We start from the raw sequence: 25,000 nt of genomic DNA on the forward strand, positions 1-25,000 counted from the left end.
AGCACTCCGCCCTTCAGAAAGGGTTAAGAGTTTGATGCCCTGACTTATCATCATATGCAGGTTCAGTTTTTTGATTCTTTGCAATCCTTTAAGAAGCTCTTTACCTGGAACATCGATTTTGATCTCTCGCCACACACCAACACTTGTTTTGCTGTTTCCCCAACAGACCTTTTTCACTTGCACATTTTGTTTTCGCAATGTTAATCATGAGATAATGCTGATCACTACATACCCAGTATATATATATATATATATATTTTAAAGTTGGACATTTTCAGGGCATTACTAAACCAAGAAACAGTGAAACGAAACAGCAAAGCACCATGTATAACACCCAACATACATCGAAAACTAACCGACAAAGGTTGGATTTTGAGATGAAATACATGTATGGTTTTAGGCCTAAAATGTTGATTGCTCCTAACCTTAATCTTTATCTTAATCCTAATCTTCATCTCAATAAATTATGTGCAATAAGGTTTTAGGTCTACCGGTAATTAGGCCTAAAACGATGTTTACTATCAAAATCCAACCTTTTTCGGTTAGTATTCAATGTATGGTGACGTCATACATGGTGTTTCGCTGTTTTGTGGTTTAGTAATGTCCACATGCCTGCATGGATTGTTTTTAATAATCACATCTCCACTGTACTGGGAAAACAAAAGGTACAAGCGAATAAGTTCTATTAGTAGAGCACTTAACCGCGTTAAGCTTGATGCTTACATATTAAATGAAAACTATTGATTTAATTATTAGTAAGTAATCTTATGATAATAATACAGTTCTTTATTGATAACAAGTTTCAAATGACAATGAATTAGATAACAATAATATTTACAAGACATAACCAACAAAAAGTTAAAGTGACCATAACGTAAACAACATATAATAATTAAAAAATGGACTTTGGCTAAAGACTGTTTCGATTAGTACGAGAGGTGAATTTTCTACGACTTTTTAAATCCTACTTTTATTTGGTACACCCCTTCCGCTGGTCAGGGCTTCACGGGCTTGCTGTGACGTATATTCAGGAATGCTTGTTGGCGTGGGTCCTATAATGGTTTCCTACTGATCAACGCCAAGGTAACGCTCGGCGATCGTTTTTGGTATTTTTCAGTAAATAAAAATCTATCATGTCTATGTCTATCATCGAGGAAAGTGCCTCCGAAACCCAGAACTACCGTGTACATGGAACCCTACGTGGAAGAACCATTAGCAGACGAGGAATGGCTTCAAAATTACAGAAAAGAACAAGAGGATAAAGAAGGTCTCGCGAGGAAATTAAATCTTCGCTTATGTCTGTTCCTGAAAGCAAATCCCGTCAGTCTTCAACAATTTTTTCATTTTACTGTCCATACAATACTGGAAGCCATCCTCTTTGAAGTGAATATAGCACAGCGACGACGTTTTACCCGGCTTCCAGTTCTTTCTTTTCGCCAACACAAAATCTTCGGCTATTTTTCATTCTTGAGCTATTGTGTTTTCCGAGTCGAAGAAAGGATTCCTATGCATTCTTATTCTTTTTTCGAAATCAGATGTGCTGTTACATCGAGCGGTAACGCATCTTTCAGGCATCATGGAGAGAAAGCTAAAATTAAGGTGCAGTTATTGTCATTAGAAGATGGAACTCAACTATAGCAGATTTTAAAAACTCTGAGGGCACGTCTCTGAAGTCTAGAAATCTATAGCTAAGGGCTTCAAGAACCTCTAAAATCAAAACGCAATGTAGAGTGTTAGAATGAAACACATTCCTAATATTCTAAGGTTATAAAGTTCTGAAATCGCTAAAATTTCCGTCTGTGGGTTCTAAAATCTCTAAAATCTCTAAATTTCGAGAATAACAAACAAATCGTCTGGGGGTTCTAAAATCTTTACAGTCTGTAAAGTTCTAGAATATCAAACGATCCCTTTCAGGGCTCTAAAATCTCTAAAGGTTCTTAAGTTCTAGAATATCCATGGTCCATGTTGTGAGTCTAAAATTTCTTAAGCTCCAAAATAGGTATAAAGTTCTTTTGAGTGTTCTAAAATCTCTAACATTTCTAAAGTTATAGGATATCAAACAATCCCTATGGGGGTGCTAAAATCGCTAAAAGTTCTAAAGTTCTAGAATATTAAACGAAGTAGTTAATCAGTAAACGCCGTGCTATATCTCGTAAAAAAGTGTAGTTAACCGAACCGTTAATTGAAAGCTAAACACTGAAACAAATGCTTAGGCTTATTTTACATCAGTAAATGAGTGCTACATTCTTTACATGATCTCGAAAAAATTTTGTAGTTAACTGAACCGTAAATTGGAAGCTAAAATGTTACAAGAGCACTTAGGCCTAATCACTGAAATGGACGCTTAGGCTTAATCAGTAAACGAGTATAGCTATTCTAGAACTCTTTATAAACATTCTAGAGGCCACAGAGGGTAATATATAACAATTTAAATGTCAAACTCTAGAAATTAGATCTAGTGTGCAGTTTAGACGTTCTAGAACTCATTTAGAGAGTATAGCTATTCTACAACTCTTGACATTCTAGCTGAGCCCACACAGCTGCCCACAGAAGGTAACATATAACAACCGTCGAACTCTAGAATTTAGATCTCTAGAACAAAACCTAGTGTGCAGTTTAGATGTTCTACTAGAATGCTGGGAGGCGTGGTGGCCTCATGGTTAGTGCGCTCGACTCCGGATCGAGTGGTCCGGGTTCGGGGCCTGGCGGGGGACATTGTGTTGTGTTCTTGGGCAAGACAATTTACTCCCACGGTGCCTCTCTCCACCCAGGTGTATAAATGGGTACCGGCGAATTTAATGCTGGGGGTAACCCTGCGACGGACTGGCATCCCATCCAGGGCGGAGTAAAAATACTCCTAGTTGCTTCATGCTACAGAAACCGGAGATAAGCGCCGACCTGATGGGCCTGATGGGCCTGATGGACTTTACCGACTAGAATGCTATAGAACTTTCTAATGTCAAGACCTAGAGCGGGTCTAGAGCATTTTAATTTCACATTAATTTTAATGATGCACTATATAGAGCTCTTTTAACTAGAGCAAGTCTAGACATTCATGCTATAGAACTTTCTAATGTTCTAACTAGAGCAATTCTAGAATGCTATAGAACTCTTTTATGTCAAGACCTGCACCTTTAAGCATTTTCTCACATTGATCAACTATCAAATCATCATGTTCTCTAATCATGTGTTCCTGAATCTAGGTCATAAGTTGAGAGAAGACTTAAGCGAGTTGTGTGCCAAAATGGCGGGCAATTTGAAAGCCATTAGAAAATCTTAGAAAATTCGCCTCTCATTTGAATCGAAAAATTCTTTCACAAAAGTTAATTTTTCAATATGGAGTTTGAAAATATGAAATGAAAATAAAAATTCATATTATAGATTATCAGGCATCTTAAAAAGACATCTGTTAAGTTTAGAGAACATAATTCAAGCGTTAGGTTCTAATCTGTGGAAGTACAGCTGTACATTAAACGACCTGTATTCTTAAGTAACCTAGTGTATGTTGCTACATGTAGTTTCGCTTTGCTGTTGGCTAGAGGTTTTTCAATAGGCTTACGGCAGAGCAAAGAAATTTCTGGGAATTTCAGCAATGACAAAAACAATGTTAATTCAAAATACTAAGTCTTTCAGGACTAATTCTAACCATTAACTAGTCACCACTGAAGGCACTCCCAGATGTCATAAAAAGTTTATAACATTTGGTAATGTCACATCTATTGTTTTGCAGAATATATATGGCAAAGAAATGCATCAAAATGCATGGTGTACATGTAGCTCGGTTTTTTTCACATTCAACCAATAATAAATAAGTCATTAATTCGTGGCATTTTCATTGCTAAAGATGTCGTCATTGCTGGTTGTTTAGGTGGAGTGTTTTTCCTCACCTCTGTTTGTGATCCCCTGCATCTTGGCAATAAACTCTGGCTCAGTCATTGTATTTGCCTTTTCACAAAGTGTGATCCTCACAATACTAAATATGCAAACACATTTTGTTGAATTCCTTCTCAGATTTTAAGACCAAAGAATCACCTGAATTTAAATATAATCTTTTTGCACATAAAAAGTGGATTGATGCAGATGTGGGACTGGGCAGGCCTTGAGCACACAAATGCACCCCTGAAAAATCCCAGGTCCAATTGCACAGGACAAGTCAATTCTGCTCTTGTACGAGTCAATGGAAATATATAAATTTATTGCCTTGCCCTGGATAAGCAAGCTGGGTTGACTGAGGCCTACATTGTACATGAATTCCTTGTTCATTGTCTGGTTTCCTTTTCCTGTCATAATTTGCTCTCTCAAGTACATATTTGAATGGATGCCTCAATTAGGCGCTTCCAGAAAGATTTCATTTATCAATGGTTTTATTCTATGAGACATTACATTTGGACCCTCATGCTACAGTGTGATATTGTTTCTTCCAAGAAAATAGTTCCTCTTGCTATTTTATTAATTATTTTTAGTTTCTTGGTCTTGATTTTCTCTGCAGCAGGGCCCAAGGTCTTCGTTTGAGGCCCGACCTATCATCCGGTGCTTTACCAAGTCCGGTACATTTATGCCAATATATTTGAGGGGTTTGTATTATACTTTTTTTACTTACTGTTTAAAGAGAATTTGAATGAGTTCCAACCTTGATTGGGAAACTGATTCTTGAATTGCGGAAACACTGGAAACAGCCCCCCCCCCCCCTTTGCCTTTTTCTGTGTTTCTTAGCAGATTGTTATGCTCTTTGGGGGGCGTTTTCTGTTTTTGCCTTAATTTGTTTGGCTAGTTCTTCTGACTTCTGCATTGTGTATTGGCTTGTGGCCATGAAGTAAGTAGGGGGGGTCTCAAATTTTAGGGATACTAAAAGGGGTCCCTGAAAATGTTTAATGCAGCAAGTAGGGGTCCTCCAGCTTTTTTTAGATAGTACTGTAGATAATTTCTCATCAGTCCCCTCCAACAGGTTTTGGTGAATGCTCCCTAAAGATCAACAATTTTTATAATTTGAATTCAATCTCTACACAACAGAAAATTAGCCACTTAAGAAGTGCCACTATCTAATATTCTGAATACCATAAGCGCCCACTAAAAAGAGTGTAATGTATACCTTTGATCAGCGATGTGTTTGTCTACCACAGCCCAAACTGGCTCTTCAAAGGAGCCATCAGTTGAAATACAAAGGAGATTTCCATACAGAAAACAATCTGTTTGCCTAGAAATGGAAAATTAATATAAATAATTATTTAATACAACTACATGGGGAGAACATTATTTTTTCTCATGAGATTAGTTCTTCACTGATTACAGTACCATGTTGTCTGTGGGGTATGATCGTAATGGTGAGTAAGTATAAGCATCTGTTACACGACAGCTTAATTTAGTAAATATCATTTAAAAAGGGATGTCATATGAAGCAAGCATGTGGAAGGACACTTGCTTCTGCACATTTGGATATCCTTTGATGAAGACATGCGGCAGTGTTAAATAACATTGTTTTAACTTGTAACTTTTCAACTTGCACTCATTGAACTTTAAATCACAGTCGCCTCAAGCCACATCTCCCAGGCACATGGTGGTTTGTCAACGACTTACACCCTACCACCGTTCAAACCAAACTGTCATCTTCATGGCTTGGAATGATTGAGTAGCAAAAAAAGACAAATTAAGGGCCTTTAAAGTCTCTCCAAGGTTTAAGGATCGCTGGCAAACCGACAATCCACCTTTGGGGGTGCAGGGCTGGTGTAATGGTGAGAGCACTCGCTTCCCACCAATGTGGCCCAGATTCAATTCCCAGACTTGGCATCATATGCGGGTTGGGTTTGTTGGTTCTCTACTCTGCTTCAATACTCCAGTTTCCCCTTTCCTAAAAAAAACCAACACTTAATTTGACTTGCGTCAATTTGTTAATTTCAGTTTACAGTGTCCCCAGTTAGTCCTCCAGTGCTAGAGGAATAGACAATTAAATAATAAAGGTTCCTTAAAATTTCCTTCCTCTCCTTTCACAATGATGGATAAAGATCTACAGTTAGAATGGGATTGGAATGGATGGGAAACTGTAGACAAAAGTTAGTGACTAAGAGGTGGAAAACAGAAACAGGTGTTTAAAGGCAAGAAGACAATGCTTCACATCTTATGGAGTAAGTTTTGGTTGTTTATCATCATGGCGAGGCACAATTATAATATTACAGTATAATTATTATAATTGTCTTATGATGTCACTTTTGGTGTAGATCTACAGCTGTTCGCCCCAAGTGACACGAGTGCGAGACAAACAAATTATTACGAATCATGAATCATCATGAATTTATAGGCTCCACATCGAGGTAACAGATTTGGGATGAGAAGCACTGGGAATAAAATGTAACAGAACAGAAGGGATGGGGACAGGAGAAAAGAGAAGTAATCGGCTACGAAATGAGAAGGTACTTGTGCGAAAGAAAAATCAGTCAAGAAAAGAGAGGAAACAAAAATAATAATTATTACCAGGGCAGTTAAAGGCACAAGATAAGAAGGGAGGAAAATTAATGTGGATGGTGGATCGAAACTTATGGATATGGCATGACGTGTCTGAGTATAATTACATGGAAGGGACGAGATCTGTTTGGTGTACTATCAAGAACTTCCTTACTCTAGATCACTGCTGTCTTCCATCTCCAGTCCTACATATTTAAGAGACATCAACATCAGTGTAGGGGATTCTTCATGGTGAGTCGATGCTCCCACCAGGGTAATCCTACAAAATACATGTAATGTGAATAAAGTACCATATTACAGTCTGTAATGTCAGAGTCCTAATAGAAAGCCAAACAAATCACTGGAACCTCTTCTTGCAAAAATTCATGAGAAAATCATCAGCCAGGTTTTTGCAGTACTGTAGTAAATGTTAATTTGTCTGGCCCAGTTCAAATATCAAACTTTTCATGTGCTGAATCTATTAATGCAAATGAGCGAAAACAATAGATTTTTCTCATTTGCATTAGATTTGGCACATGAAAGGTTTGACGTTTGAAGCGGGACTCAGGTTGCAAAATGCTAAGTTTTTTTAAAGTTTTGTGTGACTTCTGGGGGGTGAGGTGAGGTCTGGGCTGAATGTTCCGCTCACAAAATGGGAAATGATGCATTGCCTGCCTCTCCTTCTCAGGTGTAGTGATCGCCGCTGGACCACTGTCTGGCTTGCCAGGCAGTAGGTCACTTGCATATGGCCTCTCCTACATTATTGTGTCCATACCAGCACCTTCGCACGGTATCCCTTGTTTCCACAGAGCCTGCTATGGGGGCAACCGAGTTCCTGGCAGTATATCTGGGCAGGCAGACTGGGCTCATGAATAACCTTGGCAGGCAGCCAGTCTAAGAGAAGGACAACTCTGATTCCAAACCCAGGTAGATGGAGCTCGTAGCCTGTCAGGCAGTCCATCTAGGAGAAGGACAACTCTGATTTAAAACCTACAGCTTTGTGGTCGCCACAGTCGTCTTAGTCTTCTGAGTGAGCCACTGTGGAAGGATACTTAGTTTAAAGAGTGAGGTTGGTTTGCGTGCACAGATCTTCACTTTAAAACTACTACCGGTAAGCGCAGGTGGGAAGGAAGTCATACAGCGATGGAGAAGGGGCGAACCGACAGGTGCTAGATGGCACTGGGAGTCGCAGTCCCAACTCTGCATGTAGGCAGCTCAGAAGTATGGGTCGCCTGTTGTTGACCTGAGACAACAACAACATTCGGCAGCACCCTGAGCGACCAAGTAGCCCTCTTTAGGAAAAACGCTGCTTGCTCTGAGTGACGGACGGACCTAGAAAAGGTGATTTAAACAACGCTAATGTCTCAACTCCACCTGGTTGGCTAGCTGCGGTCAACGGGCATCTCTCTCAAGTGGTAAGAAATTAGAAAACAGAAAGAAGAAATCAGCTATGCTGAAGGTAGCGTGCTGGAATGTATGCACAATGCAAGACTTCGAAGATAACAACCGACCTCAGAGACACGCAGCCCTTGTAGCCATGGAACTGGCTAGGCTCGACGTTGACATCGCAGCTGTCAGTGAAGTCAGGTTTGCAGAACAGGGCTCCTTGACAGAACACGGAGCTGGTATGGAAAAGGAAAAGAAGAATGCAGACTGTCAGGAGTGGGCTTCATGATCAAGAACTCCATTGCCAGCAAGCTCCAGAACCTCCCCATTGGTCACTCTGACCACCTCATGTCTCTTCGCTTGCCTCTGCGCGACGACAAGTACGTCACTCTCATCAGTGTCTATGCCCCCACATTACAGGCGGATCCCATCACAAAGGAAACTTTCTACACAGAGCTGAGGAATCTCCTTGGGGAAGTAAATGAAGACGACAAGATCCTAGTCGTGGGCGACTTTAACGCCAGAGTGGGCAGAGACTCTGATGTTTAGCCAGAAACACTTGGACGACATGGAGTGGGCAATTGCAATGACAACAGAAGACTGTTGTTGGAGTTGTGTACAGAACAGGGTCTGAGTATCACCAACACCCTCTTCCAGCAGAAAGCACGCTTCAAGACCATATGGCAGCATCCGCACTCCAGAGACTGGCACCTTCTGAATTACATCCTAGTGCGCCAGAAGGACTCACAGGATGTGCTTCAAACGCGTGTCATGCCCAGTGCAGACTGCTACACCGAGCACCAACTGGTTAGAGCGAGACTCAGACTGACCATCAAGCCACAAGTAAAGAATAAAGGGCCTCAAGTGAAGAAACTTCAGGTTGACAGACTCCAGGGACTCAAAGAAGAATTCCAGAACAGATTGGAAGAGCATCTAAACAACACAGATGATACTTCATTGGAGGAGGACCCAAGCAGTTCAGTGGCAGCGGCTGAAAAAAGTTCTCCTGGAGACATCAGCAGAAGTAGCAGGTTACTCATGATCAACCATGAAAAATAGGGACTGGTTTGATGAGAATACAATACAATGCAATACATACTTAATTGACCGCTCCCCACAGAACATAACAACAACTGTTAAGAATCCCAACTGGCCAGAGGCAAACCAGTAGGCAATTCAACGAGTGATTAGAAGGGGTCTTGAACCCGGGATCTCTGGATCTCAAGGCAAGCGCCCTAACCACTGGGCCACATGCCTCCATGTGGAGATACAAGACCTCCATCAGAAAAAGCACTCTTGCTTTGAGAGAGTCCTTGTAAAGCTAGATGACCAGGGAGCTAAAGCAGCCTACAAAAATGTAAGCAGCACAGTTCAGAACAAGCTGAGAGAAATGAGGAACAAGTGGTGGATAGCCCATGCAGAGCAGACTCAGCACAGACACTGGAAACACCTGTGCCTTCTATGAGGCACTGCATGCAGTGTATGGCCATATGCAGCAAGTGCAAGCTCCCTTGAGATCGTCAGATGGCAATCATCTCCTCACTGACAAGGAATCAATCCTCCACTGCTGGACTGAGCGCTATGAGAACCTGTTTGGGGACAAACGCCATTACCAACATTACCAGCATCGAGGCCATGCTTCTGACCAGACAGCTACGGTGGGCAGGCCACCTGTCTTGCATGGAGGACACGAGATTGCCCAAAGCCGTATTCTATGGAGAATTGTGCCAGAGCAAACGTGACAGGGGCGCCCCTAGAAAGCGCTTTAAGGATCAGCGGAGGAGTCAGCTTCGCGCAGACAAACCCCTGAAAAAGATTGGGAAAGCAGAGCCAGAAAAAGGGTCAGCTGGAGGGCACTGGTAAAGTGAGGCTCAGCAGCATTTGAGACAACCAGGAAAGAGACCGCGGAGGAGAGACATAGAAAGAGGAAGGCTTCAGCCTTTCTGAGCCCCCCTGCCCAAGGATTCCAATGCCCAGGGTGTCAACGAATATGCAGATCAAGGATAGGCCTTCACAGCCACCAGAGGGCTTGCCATCAGGGACAACCTTCCCATTGATCCTCGGACTTGAGGAACCAGCCATCATGTGCGACTGCTGTAAATTCAATTCTATGTGAAACAACTGTTAACGTAACATTAGCTCTCTCGAAGAGCACTTTAACTGTGCTCTGAGAGCAAAAGGCGAATACAAATATTGTTAAAAATAAAAGAAACCCAATTGGCTATTGTGGCATTAGCAATGCTGTGACAGTGCCATTTTCTTTCTTCTATGAACCAAATATGTCATTAAATTGATTTGTGACAAGATTCTCTGCTAAGAGGTCTCTTAAATTCTTTTTGTGTTCGCTGGGCTGATGAGTACGGGAAACAGGAAAAGAGCTAGCTAGTGTCTGATGTCTGCCATGGGTCAAAACTTACAGATACAGTATGTTTGCTGTGAGACTTGAGCCTGCTGTGTCCCGCGCATTCCTTTACAGCAATTCTGCTGAACATGTTAAGTGCGCCCATAAAACATGAAGTACATGTATCACATGAGGATTTGGTCCCTATTAAGTTAACTGTCGTGTATGCGCACCCATGGCCAAGGTATCTTTTCCTGAACTCCGCAGCCCAGGAAATGCAAGAGAAACGAGACTTCTGCTACCAGGGAAGTGACAAGAGGGAGTCAGGATGTCAGTTTAGTGGTTGTTAATTGTGCCTCTAACCACTGCAATCATAGGTGGGCTGTCATGCGAGTTCCAGTACACTGATCTCAACCTGACTCAAGAGTTTTTCTCTCGCTGCTCCAGTTTTCCTCCCTCATTGAAATCGACACCTGGGTTAGGAGCAGTGGTCCTTAATTAGGTCCTTTCTGAAAACCACTCACTTGATTGAAAGCTTCCTAATAAAAGATTCACGATAAAAAAGAAGAAGAGGCCCTGGTTCCCTATTTAATTTTCAAACATTATTTTTGATGTCTAGTCACTGAGGAGAAAAAATACAGAAGTCAGATTGGCACGTTATAGACCTTGGATAAACTGCAGTTGCTATGGCATTTACTACAACTTATGGGGTGAATGATTTGGAATAAGCTGTTACAATATGCTAGTCACGAAATCTCTTTGTTACATGATCATGATACATGTAAGTTTAATAAATTTGAGTTTGTCCTCTAGACAAACTTGTCCTTGATTGTCCAATATATTGTACATCTAAGACACTGTGCTAAATATGAATATAACTGCATCAGTTCGTACTTACCTGTACATCCTCATATCTTTGGAGTCACACTTCTGTCCAGCAACAAATTCACTTATTCCTTTCCTCAATTTATGGAAGCATTCTTCTCTAAGTAGTCTGAAGTTTGTTTCCAAGTACTCTTGTTCCGATTTGTACTGTCCTTCCTTTCGTATCACTGGAAGGTCATTGGTCTTCCACCCTGGAACAATGAAAAGTCAGAGTACTTAAAACATTAAGAAGCTTATTTTGCAAGCAGAGTCAAAGTCATCATGGCTGTAAGGAACACGTTCACTCTTTTATTGGTTGAATCCCAGTAATGAGAGTTGGACTTCATTCATGATTTTACTGAGGCCTGTCTAACGCCACACAATTTTACACATCGGGGGGTGGGAAGAGGGGGTGGGTGCAGGAGTAAATGGGTTAAATTGATTATTATTTCATATTTCATTGTAAAGTCACAAATCAAAATGCAGTCACCACAGCTCTACACAACAATTTCGGGCTCAACCACTGCTTCCTACAAAATACGATATAGCTGTAAATCATGTGTCTGATATGAAAGAGTAAATGAAAACTACAAACCCTGTGGCAACAAGTTAGTGGTGTTATATAATAATTGTTATTAATTAGTACTCCAGTCAATGCAGGATTTAAGGCATTTCCAGTCCTAATCATTGCATTCTTTCTTTAATGGTAGACACTTTGAATCATGGTGCATAGAAGAAGAGCCACCTCTAAAGAGTCACCTCTGGCTTTCCAAATTATGTACAGTACACAGTAATTTGTATAAAGCAATTACACATTTTATCGTTTGATTTTGCAAAAGAGTATGCATGATGGAAACAACAGACCTAGCTACAACAGTGGCATTATGGCTATAGGTGAGGGTATTAAAACAATGATTCCACTCGTACTGTACTCATTGCATTCTTTCTTTAAAATGAGAATTCAAACTTTGTATCAAGGTGTATGAAAGGGGGTGATATTGCCTACTACCTACAGATGTGGCAAAATTCACTCAGTAAGCAAAAAGAGTACCCTCCGCATTAGGTCTCTGTTCCACATAAAAGCATCAAACTTGGACAGATGGCCAATCTCAAAGTTTTCTTTCATGTGATGGTGTCAATTTATCGATTGGTTCAAATTTGAAACTCGCCCAAGTTCCCTGCGCAATTCCGGAATGGCCTATAACACACAATGTTTAATTGCTGCTAAAGTAAAAACCATTTTTCCTTCATTTATGGTACTGTGCAAATAGCTGAAATACACATGCTGTCACTTCCAGCAGCTAGAGATTGTTCTCCTTAGCACTCACCAATAGATTGCCAGCCTCTGAGGACTAATAATTTATTTATGAACTAGCAAATGAATATAATAATTTTGTGTTGTGACAAGCAGAAAGACATTCAGACTGTTTTCTTGGCAGAGAAGGAGAATGGCTAGAAACTTCCATCTTAAGTCATTCAACGGGTAACCAGTGTAGTTGTATCAAACTTGGCGTAATATATTAATTACTTACTAGGTTGTTCAATCTCCTCTGCTTGAGGTATCAAAGGCACTTGATTCCAAGGCAACACTTCAAGATCTGTACGAGCCCCAGGAACTTTTGAGGCAATGATCATTGACAGCTTTTCAAGGAATTTTATAGCTGAGTTTCCATTATCTCGTGCACTCTCAAGGTCACTTGAACCCTGAATTTGATTATGAGCCAGCCTTGCTGCCATGGGAAATACTTGAAGAGCAGATACCGGGACAACACTGATAACATGTTCCAGAACTTTTTGAACTACACTGGAAGAGAAAGAATTGCAACATTTGCAAGACTGTTTCAGGACTTTAAAGAGTCCTGGTACTCACAATGCTGTTTTATAGCATGTGTCACAGAACAAAACTTTAAGGTAACTTTTTACTTTGGTATACATTGTAGGTTTTATTCATTTTTATCCATCAATACTTTGTCAACATCCTGTGCACATAGATGTACAGTAAGGGGTTTGCCTCCACTACATGTATAAGAACTTGAACCAAAGTCACTTGGCTTACATTAATTTGCGAAATGAAACGAAATCGTACAGAAACCATCCTAAACATTCATAAAATATAAGCTAACCTTTGGCCTAAGTAGGCCTAAACAAACCGTTTAACAATGCTAGCATAAGGCCAGCCTAAGGTTATCTTTAAATGAATGTTTAGTATTCTCTCTGTATTTTGTTTCTTTTTTTTTTTCACAAATTAGTGTAAGCCTTTTGTTGAAGTTCTTATATCGGATTCCAGATTCCAGATTCCAGATTCCAGCTTTTAGGGTTTTAGGCAAACCTTACAGTAAGCACATAGGAAGATACGAGCTTACCAGTTCTAAATTATTTACCGGTAAGACCTTGGCTTTTAGTCCAGGGTTTCTGGGTTCAGGCCAACAATTTCCATACCATAGTCAGGGGAATATTGAATGTTCTACAACTGACTGAACTGGTAACGAATAGTAGATAGAACTGCAAGTACCATTACTAGAAATAAATGATTGAAAATCTTAATTAAAAGACCTTATCAAACTTTCATATTAGAAAGCAAAGATTGTTCACCAAGTGGGACAACCCTAAGGGGGTGGACAATCGCGAACCATGTAAGTTTTGCATTAATTTTAAGTCTAAGCACCCATCTCAAATTATAGTGCTGATAAACAGTATTTAAGTCTAATTCTGACTCACATCATGACTCGCACAGCTCGCCATGTTGGCTCAAATGACTAGCAGCCAAGACAGACACTTTGTGATGCCTACACCAAGTAGCATGAATACCATTATGACGCAGCCTGAATTGGATCCCTCTCACAAAAACACTGAAAATCCCATTCCTTGGTCAATTCTAATTTAATAGCTATCTTTGCTCCAAATCAGGGGCAGCCAACGTCAATTTTCGGAAAATATCTGTTTGGAAGACGATTTGAGATCTAGAATTTTCGGAACATTTGTTGTAAAATTTCTTGCTTGCCTGCCTCTCCTAGGATTTTCGAACATTTGAAAAATGGTATAATTGCCCATTCTAAACTGGTTTTTACCCTAAAAAGGTCCCCTAGAATTTTCCGGAGCCTTTTTTCTGGCTGAAACTTTTGAAAAGGAAAGTTTTGAACCCTATAATTTTCGGATCGCTAGATTTTCAGCTAGGAAATCTGAACAGATGAAAAATTTTTAGGGGATAAAAATATGCCTACATGTTTATCTACCGTTTAAACACTAAAATATGTTTAACAATGCTATGTCTGAGTGGTTTTGAACTATATCCTCGTTGGGTGCCCCTGTCCAAATCAACATGGAAACTCAATGCATGCAATTCATTAACTGTTTAACATGGCTTGCCTGAAATGTATTTCCTTTTTCACACTGTCAATAAACTCTGGAAAGACTGTTCTGAAAAACTCACTCTCCTGAAAACCTTGTACAATTTCTTTGACTGTGTGTGTCATTAAACCACTGGAGCAAATCTTTCTAACAGTTTCTAAAATTTGCATAGTAATGTTCTCGTGCATGTCGTATTTTTCCTTTGAAAGGTTGAGAATGTAATTCCACACAGCACGACACCTGTGTAAAGGAGGGAAAAAAAAGGTATTCAACTACTGTTACTGTAAAGATGTAGTTACTAGCTATCATGATTAATATTGTATATAATTACACTTAATACAATGTATGTTCTTTATGGGGTGAAGCGATATATCCCAGTGGCGAGAGGACTCGCCACCCACCAATGTGACCCAGGGTCGATTCCCAGATTTGGCATCATGTGTGGGTTGAGTTTCATGTTGGTTCACTACTCTGCACAAAGAGGTTTTCTCCAGGTACTCTGGTTTCCAGTCTCCTCAAAACCCACCTTCAACTGACAGGCTTTTTGGCCGTTTGTGTTTGTTATGGAAATTCGCATTGCTTATTGCAGCGATCTGATTGGATGAATTTCAGCTTTGGCAGGATTTTCTTAACTGAAAATTGTTCCTCAGCTTGCAATGCCGGTCGGTTGAACATAGCAAGGGCCCTTCAAAACACCCATCATCCACCCTCAAGATCATTAATTAAGGACTGCAGTTGGCTACTCAGCAGTAAAACCACTGGAAAGGAACACGGGGTTTTGCAAAGGAGAAGTAAGTTTCAGAATGTGGCCATCCCTACTTTGCTCAAAAGAAACAGGAAAACATGGTGGTTATCGTTTTAGGCCGTGAAAAAAGGGGAATGCTCGAGAAACGTATGAGCATTCATGTGTTACCAGTAATACATGTAAGACAGGTTATTTCTTATTTCCGATAGAAAGCTAAGGTGAGGAAAAATGTGGAGTCTTTGATAACAATAGCTCTAATTAGCATGAGACAAGCAATTAACCTAAAGGATTCTGGTACTTGTAGTCACATGGCATCATCATGCAAATGTCCTAATGAGATTGAACTTCAGCTATCAGTACTTATATTGAAACCACAGGAATTACCTTGTAATCTCGATTACAGCCGCAGTCGCATGGTCACTTTGTACACAGCTTGATAGACTGTTGAGATACGACTGAATTTCAACGTCACTCAGAGAATGACACCTTGAAATAAAAAAGAGAAATATAATAATTATTAGTAAATATCGGTTTAAACCAAAAACATCTAAGCTGGAAAATATTCACTTTGAACCCAAAGATAATGCAATACAAAACCACTAGTGTAAGGGTAATTAAGGTATAGCGGACACGGCCTTACTCCAAGTTTTAAAACAAAAATAAAAACCTTGGGATAAATTATGATGACTGACAAAGAAAAAAATTAATGTTTCAATTTTGCGCTGACTCACTGTCATCAAGTTGTAGCTTTACAATATGAGACCACACCCTTGACAAATTTTAAAAATTAGTGCAGTTGATTTAGATACTTGTAATTTAAATAAAATACAAAACATGCAAAAACCAAGTTTGCTAAGAGTCATTTACATTACAACTAAATAAACTAGCAAAGTTCAAATTACTACAGTCTTCAGACATGTAAAATACAATGTAATATGAAAGGGCAGCAGTGTGGGAGAATAGGAGTGAGCTGGTGTGGGATTGTGGAAAGTTGATTTAGATTCTAAAGGAAAGAGGCAAGTTACAATGCACTGTTTAATGTTTTTCAAAGAGATGCAAATAAGATGAAAGGTGGTTTTCTGCAATCCTGCACCTTTAGTGGAGAGTTGCTATCAAAATACTCCTGTTATGTTTGTTTCATTGATTAACATGGCTGCATGCCAATCACAAAAGTTCAAAACAATAAATATGTGTACCACTGTTTAATTTTGTGGCAGAAAACAAGTCATACGCACAGAGTGTAAAGTTTGAGATCCAATGGTAGCCCCTGGTAATGCTAGCGGTAGCTAGCAGCTGAGCGATAGTGGCAAAAGGCGAGTGTTGACGGCACCTTCAAATAACCGGAATATGTGACTAAGGGAAGGAAAATCCTGACAGAAAAACCCTGGCCCTCCAGGTTGGGGGTTGGGCGTGAGGCCAATCACCTCACCCCATAAAACATGTTGATTACGGAAACTGAAATCTCGATGTATACAGGTCAATTCTGAAAAGACAAAACTCCTCAGACTTAACACGACCAGCAATGAGAACGTCCAGATTGACGAACACGATATTGAAGATGTAGAAAGTTTTGTCTACTTGGGTGCATACATCAGCAAGTCAGGTGGCACAGAAGAAGACATCAAAGCAAGGTTAGGGAAAGCAAGGGCTGCATATAGTAAGTTGGATAAAATCTGGAAGAGCAGTAAATTTACCTACAAGACTAAGCTATAAGACCAAAATTTTCAAATCTAATATCCTCTCGGTGTTGTTGTATGGTTGTGAGTGCTGGCGAATGACCAAAACAGATGAGAAAAAACTGGATGCATTCTTACATAAGAGCCTTCGTCGGATGTTTAAGATCTACTGGCCAATGCGGGTAACAAACGAGGAGATTAGAGCAAGAGCAGGATTGGAGACAATAAGTAAGCAAGTGGCAAGGAGGAGATGGACGTGGTTGGGCCATGTCCTCAGAATGGACCATTGCTCACATCCACGAATTGCTCTAACATGGGTGCCTGAAGGCAAACGGAAAAGGGGTAGGCCGCGTGAGACTTGGAGAAGGACTATCGAAGCAGCAGCATTGGCTGCGGAGGACAGAACAGCCTGTAGGCAGAGAGCCTACAGCCCAATTCTCCACTTGGAGAACGGATAAATGATGATGATGTACTAAAAACGTAATCACCAGAACCGCCGAAACCATCAAAACATGGCCGTTGCAAAACCCAGATTGAATCAGATCAGATCAGATCGGAATGGACCGGACCGGACCGGATTTGACTGGATAGAACTGGACTGGACCGGACCGGTCGGATTGAACCAGATCTGATCGGACGGGACCGGACCGGTCTGATCCTGGTTTTGCCAGTGGCCTCGAAACACCAAAATAAAGGAAAAACTGCCATTAAAACTTGAACAAAACCATTGAAACAGACTCAATGACACCACCAAAAATGCAGTAAAATCAAAGTTCAAGCGGATTGTTGCACAATCATTTTTCGAATGATTTCCTGAAGCGCAATTACAAAGAGTGAAACCAGAAGATTCTTTTATTCTTTTATTTTTTGTTTTACAACTCAAATTAAACTGTCATGCAAAATAAAAAGTTTAATAATGATGGAAGAATGCATTTGTATTATTGTATAATTGACAGAAATCTTTGCATTTTGAAGAGGTAGTTACATGTAATGGAAACTGAATTATATAATTAGTGAGAAGTCTATAGTATTAGCCACTCTGTGCTTGTGTAGAATGGAACAACTTTGAACAAAATGACCAATTTTACTAAAAGTGAAGACCAGAATCTGCAAGACTGAAATAATTTTCATTGGGCAGAAGTTTGAAAATGCTGATCACATTCCACAAGCTCATTGTTTTACCTCAGTAATAATACTAATTAAAGCAACCAAAGACTTCAAATTGGCTAACCTTATAGGCTGAGGCTTAAGTTAAGCATTAGTAAACGAGTGACCTTTTATAATAATGAGTAACCTGCGAAAGTGACCTGTACTTTAAAACTGCATGTCTCTCATCCAAATCTTGACAGATTTTCAGAAAACCTTGCTGTAATTACAAAAATGCTAACGAAGTTCTATCTGGTCATTATGGCTCTTTAGATTGCTGTTTCGGTTGTTTCGCTGGTTTCGTTTCGGTGTTTTGGGTTTTAGTACATGCCGTAAGAAGGGCAGGGGGGAAAACAAGGCTTTTGGTAGTAGAAAGCCAATTCAGAGAATGCATCTTCATGAAACGTACTGTGCACTCAAGCATCAAAGCCTACTGAAATTTCATAATTATTATTTTCATGTGACTTTACACTGTTACAAAATTAGTAGTCCCTAATAAAGGGTTCTGTGTGTAAGTGTGAAAACCAGTTTCTGATTTCACACCCATCACGTTTCCAGAACACTGACACCTTGTTCATTGCAGGTTTTAAAAACATGATTTGGTTTACAATATTAATCACTTATGAAGAGCACACAAAATGAAAGAGTACTCCATCTTATGTTCGTAGCCAAACCTGATGGTTGATAATTAATAAAATTAAATTCTCCTTACATAACAATTTCTGGTTCCAAGCCCTCTCCTTCTTTTCTCCAGCATTTCTTTACCTCGACAATATCTCCAACAGCCATGTTCAAGTGAAATTCATCTCCAGTTTGGCCTTCATTTTCAAGACTAACAACAAGCTCAGACAGAGTAAAATCACTTGTGGTATGCGCTGTCGATGTTCTCAAACCTTCCTTTTTCACCAAAACAGAAACTTTCTTTCTCTTCTCTGATTTTCGTACAACAACGCCTTCAAGCTTAACATTTTGCAGGAACAAATCTACTCCAGCACTACCCTTTTGATCCCACAATCTGTCGTCGTCACTTGTGGAGTATGATTCCCATAAAAACTGTTTGAGCTCATCAAAGAACTCTTTGGATGTTTTACTTGTTACAAAAACGCCCTCTACTACTTTTTCCTCAACAAAATTCTTTAGAATTTGTAAACGGTAATTATATGTTGGATGATGCTCATAAAGCTTGTAGCTTTTGTTGTCCTTCCAGCCAGAAGGGATCTCAACATCACTTAAGAAATTAAGGCATTTGAGTTTGACTTGCTTGTCATGCAATCTATCCTTGCAAATTTTTGACACCAAATCATCAATACCTCGACCATCTTGAGAGCTCATGGTGGCTAAACACTTTTTGAATTAAAAATTTAAATGCTGTCATCTACTTTAACGAAATCATTTTGGTGACCGGGAGGGGCGGGTCGTTTTCCCAAAATTGCACCACTGTTTCTTCCTCTTAATTAGCTTATCAGCACTCCCTTGACTCTCGATTCCATTTTAACTCAAGCTAAGGGTTTTCCGTTAGCCAAAATACAAATGAATATTCCGGTGGAACCAGACAGCAGCGATTTGACTTCCTTGAAAGTCCCGTCCCTCCTCCAGGTAAGTAACTTGTGCATCATTTTCCGAGAAGTGTCACAGCATTTTCCGAGAAATATCAAAAGTCAGTTTCTCGGAAACATCCATACAATAGACAATCACCCATGGGGTCCAATAACGAAAGTTGTACTTCCTCTAGTAAATTCCCAACGTTAGGATCTTTGAGACCGGGAGTCGCTGTACACGTCGCTGCAAGCCGCCATGTTCAAAGAGGCAACAAACATTGTGTCACAAGGGTAGAGAAGGGCGCAATTGCTTTACCATAGCGAGGTTCGAAATTCGAGGTATGTCTATGTCGCCAGTTTGAGGCACGATACATCCTACCAGTAACGAGTGGCAACCGGGGAAGCAAAACAAGAAGAAATTTGGCAACTAGCGAGAGACAGGAAGACATCACTACACCAAGGTTATAGCGTGAAGGGCCCTTGTAAGGAAGCTTTGTTGAATAAGTACTTTTAAAAGTCGAAGACTTACCTGTCCCTATAAACACTCTCTAAAAAGGCAACAACAGCCTGCAATGATGAACACAAATAATTAATGCGTCGTGATACGTGATAAGGTACTTGTTTGTCTCATTTGTATAATCGATGTGAGCTATAGTTGTCTTTTTAACACAGTGGCATTTGTTTCACTTTACTCTCACAAAGTTGGCCAAAATTTTTATTTTACAAGTTTATTTATACTACCTCAAGCATAGTGTACTCCGGGAACCATAGCGACCCTCATAAGTTTTTTTACTCTAATGCATTAATGAAAACCCGCAGGAACCATAATTTTAAGATAAAACCGAACAAATTGTTTTATATTTTCATTTTTCTATTGTTATATTACTGACTGGAAGGGTATTCCATCGGACATTATCAGATAACTTGTCAGTGTCAAATGTAGCATCTAACGCGTGCTAATCTGTGTCAAGTATTTATTAGCTTAGTTTTGGATTGTCTCTTAGGGTGCGTTCGATAGCCCGTATTCCGGAATAGGAATACATGGAATAAAAGTTATAATTCACATCAAAAATTGTCAAACACCTGTTTAAACATATCATTATTTTCGTTGTTGCTTCAAAACGCCAGACATACTGTTTTCAATCATCACTCCACGTACTCGTATTCCGGAATAGGGTCAATCGAATCCACCCTAATCTTTATTCTTTAGTGTGTTAGATAATGAAGAATATTGTCAATATTCTTTGTATGGGAATTCGGTTTCCCCCAATAATTCTCCTGTCATGTATATGAATTTAGCCTGTAATAGCATGACGAAGTATTATTAAGCTTGAAGGCACTAATCGATCATGGCACAGTTTTCACATTGATAGAATTGATAACGTTCATTTTTTTTCTTTTTTTTTTTTTTTTGGGCTTTTCCAGTATTTGGGTGAGTCTCCTGGTTTAGGACCCAAACTTCAGAGGCTGAGCTTTTTTTTTCTGTGAGATTTTTGGGACTTCAAGGTCCAAACCTTGAGGTCCAACCTTTTCCCTCCCAGGGTTTCAGAGGCTGAAAGGTTTGGAGTAAGTTTTTTTCTTTTTAATCATTGCCGACTTCGATTTTTAAAAAGCTTTTTATTATTTTTCAGAAGGCAAACCCTCAGTGCTCATGGCGCACGCGCAACCGGATGTGGTGATGGACATCCCAGTGGATAAGGTTGGACTTATCATTGGAAGAAAAGGACGGAGACTTCAAGAGATAAGAGACAAATCGGGAGCTCAAATACGCGTAAAAGATGATAAAGTGCACTTGAGAGGGACACCGGAACAGTGCGAGAAAGCGAAAAAGATCATTGAAGAGATCTTGCTCCCCGTAAGTAGGCAGTTAAATTGTGGCCACAACTGGGAAAACTGACTTTGTGTCGTAAGCCATTGCGCCTACAATGACAAGTACCAAATCGATGATTTAGAATATTTGGAATGTAAGAAATTTTCTCATATATTTAAACTGCGGAATGGAAATGAAAGTTAGAACGATCATCGAGGCTTGCTTGCAACTGCGTAGCCTGCTTATTTGAGGAGTTCGGTCGTTTCGATACAAGTCGATTCGGTACAAACTGAAGACATTTCGAGACATCGACAAAGTTGATTTTATGTTCTCAACCGTCCAATGGTCGAGCCGGTCCTATAAATTCAATTTCCGGAAAGCTCGTGAAGGTGCCTCGAAGCACCCGAAAACCTACACTTTGCAAGTTACATATATACTTTCAATACTTCTTCGCTTCTTTCGACGTAATGATTTCCGATGAATACACTGTTGTAAGAATTGTAACAAGGGTTGACAAAATTTCACAAAAACGGATGATGGGGTCACCGTACTCCTTTCTTCAGTTTGTACTGATAACTGCGTTTTGACAATGGCCAGACCGTGCAATCGTGTACTCGGAAGACAGAAAACATTTTCGCGCAGGTGGTCGGAGAAACGGAGAAAACGAAAACTCTGTTTGAGATGGGTTTAACTTTAAGCTGGGCACGATTTTGCCAAAAAAACGCATTTCTCAAATAAATACGTTTTCCTTCCGTTTACTTTTCTTTTGAGGGAGTTCAGTAAAGAGAATTTCATTCCTTTCTTACACCTTAAGCAATGCCGAGTTGTCGTAGTCAGATCAGTGGGAAACGAGATGCGCAATTACCTTGTTTAAGCGTCATGGAATGTCCCGTTTGTCTAAAGTACCAGCAGCATATCTCCAACACTTAATTAGGATCATGGCCAACGGCTTATGTCTACTTGACGAATAACGTAAGAATAAACTTTACAAGCTGACGTCCGATCTCACCCTAAAGAAAGAATTGAAAACCGCTGTGAGACCTTGTGATATGTGTGGTACATAAATCCTAACTGCCATAACCTTGTGGATCTTTATAGCTTACTTTTCTGGACAAAAAAGTTAAGGCTGGTTTTCACTAGCGACGCACTCGGAGTCAGAGTCGGAGTCGGTGTCGTAATCAGAAGCGCAGAGCGATACGATCGAGTGAAAATCAAACTGTTCGAGTCGGAAGCAGAATACTGATTCCGCTTTTGACTCCGTCGCTTACAATCTAGTGAAAACTGCATTGTCGGAGTCGGAAGCAGAAGCGGAAGAATAAACCAATCACAATGCTCTATTTCAGCATTATGATTGGCTGGTTCTTCCGCTTTTGCTTCCGACTCCGACAGTCTAGTTTTCACTGGATCGTAAGCGACGGAGTCATAAGCGGAGTCGGAAGAAAATGGGAACGTTCTGATTCTTCCGACTCCGATTCCGTCGAGCTTACGATCATATGACTCCGCTTACGACTCTGATCTTTGATTTTCACTCGGTCATAAGCGCTCTTACGACTCCGACTCCGACGCTAGTGAAAACCAGCCTTTAGGGGCTACTTCGTGACCCTTGTATTTATGAGTAGGTGTCTTCCGAAGGACACATTTACCCAAGATTCGCGGGGTAATCTTTATAATGAAGAGATTTGAATGCGGTGTGAACGACTGACAGAGGGTGCAGGGGAAGCGTAGTGGTGAGACCACTCCTATTAATGTGGCCTGGGTTCGATGCCCAGACTCAGCGTCATATGTGAGTTGGGTTTGTTCGTTCTCTACTCTGCACCGAGAGGTTTTCTCCGGGTACTCTGGTTTTCCCCTCTCCATAAAAACCAACATTTGATTTGATTTGCGCCAGTTTGTTGATTCAGCTTACGGTATCCTACGACCTTCCGATTACTAGTTCGAACGCTCTGCCACTGAGCTGTAGGGGATGATCGGAAAAATCCGAATGCTCCTTTGCTGGAGTCGAACCTACGACCTTCCGATTACTAGTTCGGACGCTCTACCACTGAGCTATAGAGGATGATCGGAAAAATCCGAGTGCTCTTTTGCTGGAGTCGAACCTACGACCTTCCGATTACTAGTTCAGACGCTCTACCACTGAGCTACAGGGGATGATCGGAAAAATCCGAATGCTCCTTTGCTGGAGTCGAACCTACGACCTTCCGATTACTAGTTCGGACGCTCTACCACTGAGCTATAGGGGATGATCGGAAAAATCCGAATGCTCCTTTGCTGGAGTCAAACCTACGACCTTCCGATTACTAGTTCGAACGCTCTACCACTGAGCTATAGGGGATGATCGGAAAAATCCGAGTGCTCTTTTGCTGGAGTCGAACCTACGACCTTTCGATTACAAGCTCGGACGCTCTACCACTGAGCTATAGGGGATGATCGGAAATATCCGAATGCTCCTTTGCTGGAGTCGAACCTACGACCTTCCGATTACTAGTTCGAACGCTCTACCACTGAGCTATAGGGGATGATCGGAAAAATCCGAGTGCTCTTTTGCTGGAGTCGAACCTACGACCTTCCGATTACTAGTTCGGACGCTCTACCACTGAGCTATAGGGGATGATCGGAAATATCCGAATGCTCCTTTGCTGGAGTCGAACCTACGACCTTCCGATTACTAGTTCGAACGCTCTACCACTGAGCTATAGGGGATGATCGGAAAAATCCGAGTGCTCTTTTGCTGGAGTCGAACCTACGACCTTCCCATTACTAGTTCGGACGCTCTACCACTGAGCTATAGGGAATGATCGGAAAAATCCGAATGCTCCTTTGCTGGAGTCGAACCTACGACCTTCCGATTACTAGTTCGGACGCTCTACCACTGAGCTATAGGGGATGATCGGAAAAATCCGAGTGCTCTTTTGCTGGAGTCGAACCTACGACCTTCCGATTACAACTTCGGACGCTCTACCACTGAGCTATAGAGGATGATCGGAAATATCCGAGTGCTCTTTTGCTGGAGTCGAACCTACGACCTTCCGAGTACTAGTTCAAACGCTCTACCACTGAGCTATAGGGGATGATCGGAAAAATCCGAATGCTCCTTTGCTGGAGTCGAACCTACGACCTTCCGATTACTAGTTCGGACGCTCTACCACTGAGCTATAGGGGATGATCGGAAAAATTCGAGTGCTCTTTTGCTGGAGTCGAACCTACGACCTTCCGATTACAAGTTCGGACGCTCTACCACTGAGCTATAGAGGATGATCGGAAATATCCGAGTGCTCTTTTGCTGGAGTCGAACCTACGACCTTCCGAGTACTAGTTCAAACGCTCTACCACTGAGCTATAGGGGATGATCGGAAAAATCCGAGTGCTCTTTTGCTGGAGTCGAACCTACGACCTTCCGATTACTAGTTCGGACGCTCTACCACTACCACTTTGCTGTAGGAGACTCAACGGAGCTAGATAATTAATTTGCCTTTTCTTTATGAAATGATAATATTGTCTTTGTTTAAGAGGGATCACCAAGACCGCAATTCAAGTCCAGCTGGTTTTAAGTTGGTACAGGACTTGTTCCTCCCAGAAACACTGATGGGTCACGTGATAGGCAAAGGACGCGAGAATATAAACCGCATTGCAACTAATACTGGCGTTTCCCTGAAAGTCCGTGATAACAAATTTTACATCAAAGCGGAAACAGAGAAGGACGAGAAGCTGGCT

At 40.8% G+C, this 25,000-nt stretch overlaps 2 protein-coding genes across 7 annotated transcripts in view; one reads left to right on the forward strand and one right to left on the reverse strand.

The window, feature by feature from the left end:
• Positions 1 to 19,273, reverse strand: part of LOC138025071 (NFX1-type zinc finger-containing protein 1-like) — a 57,620-nt gene extending 38,347 nt beyond the window's left edge. Inside the window, exons 1-8 of the mRNA XM_068872324.1 lie at positions 18,654 to 19,273; positions 15,504 to 15,605; positions 14,393 to 14,614; positions 12,559 to 12,830; positions 11,061 to 11,238; positions 6,611 to 6,715; positions 5,090 to 5,194; positions 3,888 to 3,973 (exon numbers count right to left, since the gene is read on the reverse strand). Coding sequence (XP_068728425.1) covers positions 3,888 to 3,973; positions 5,090 to 5,194; positions 6,611 to 6,715; positions 11,061 to 11,238; positions 12,559 to 12,830; positions 14,393 to 14,614; positions 15,504 to 15,605; positions 18,654 to 19,273 — 1,690 coding nt within the window. The remainder of the gene's footprint in view (positions 1 to 3,887; positions 3,974 to 5,089; positions 5,195 to 6,610; positions 6,716 to 11,060; positions 11,239 to 12,558; positions 12,831 to 14,392; positions 14,615 to 15,503; positions 15,606 to 18,653) is intronic.
• A 411-nt stretch (positions 19,274 to 19,684) lies between these two features.
• The window catches only part of LOC138025072 (uncharacterized), a 17,482-nt gene continuing 12,166 nt past the window's right edge, over positions 19,685 to 25,000 (forward strand). Inside the window, exons 1-3 of one of the 6 annotated variants that reach the window (XM_068872328.1) lie at positions 19,685 to 19,818; positions 21,111 to 21,334; positions 24,797 to 25,000. The exon at positions 24,797 to 25,000 is cut by the window's right edge and continues 24 nt beyond it. In XM_068872328.1, the coding sequence (XP_068728429.1) occupies positions 21,131 to 21,334; positions 24,797 to 25,000 (408 nt within the window). In that variant the 5' untranslated portion in view covers positions 19,685 to 19,818; positions 21,111 to 21,130. Of the gene's footprint in view, positions 20,094 to 21,110; positions 21,335 to 24,796 lie in introns of all 6 variants that reach the window. The other 5 variants (XM_068872330.1, XM_068872326.1, XM_068872325.1 and 2 more) reach the window with 5 other exon arrangements.

This window comes from Montipora capricornis, chromosome 11 (assembly GCF_036669925.1).
Source record: "Montipora capricornis isolate CH-2021 chromosome 11, ASM3666992v2, whole genome shotgun sequence".
NCBI classification, from domain to species: Eukaryota; Metazoa; Cnidaria; class Anthozoa; order Scleractinia; family Acroporidae; genus Montipora; species Montipora capricornis.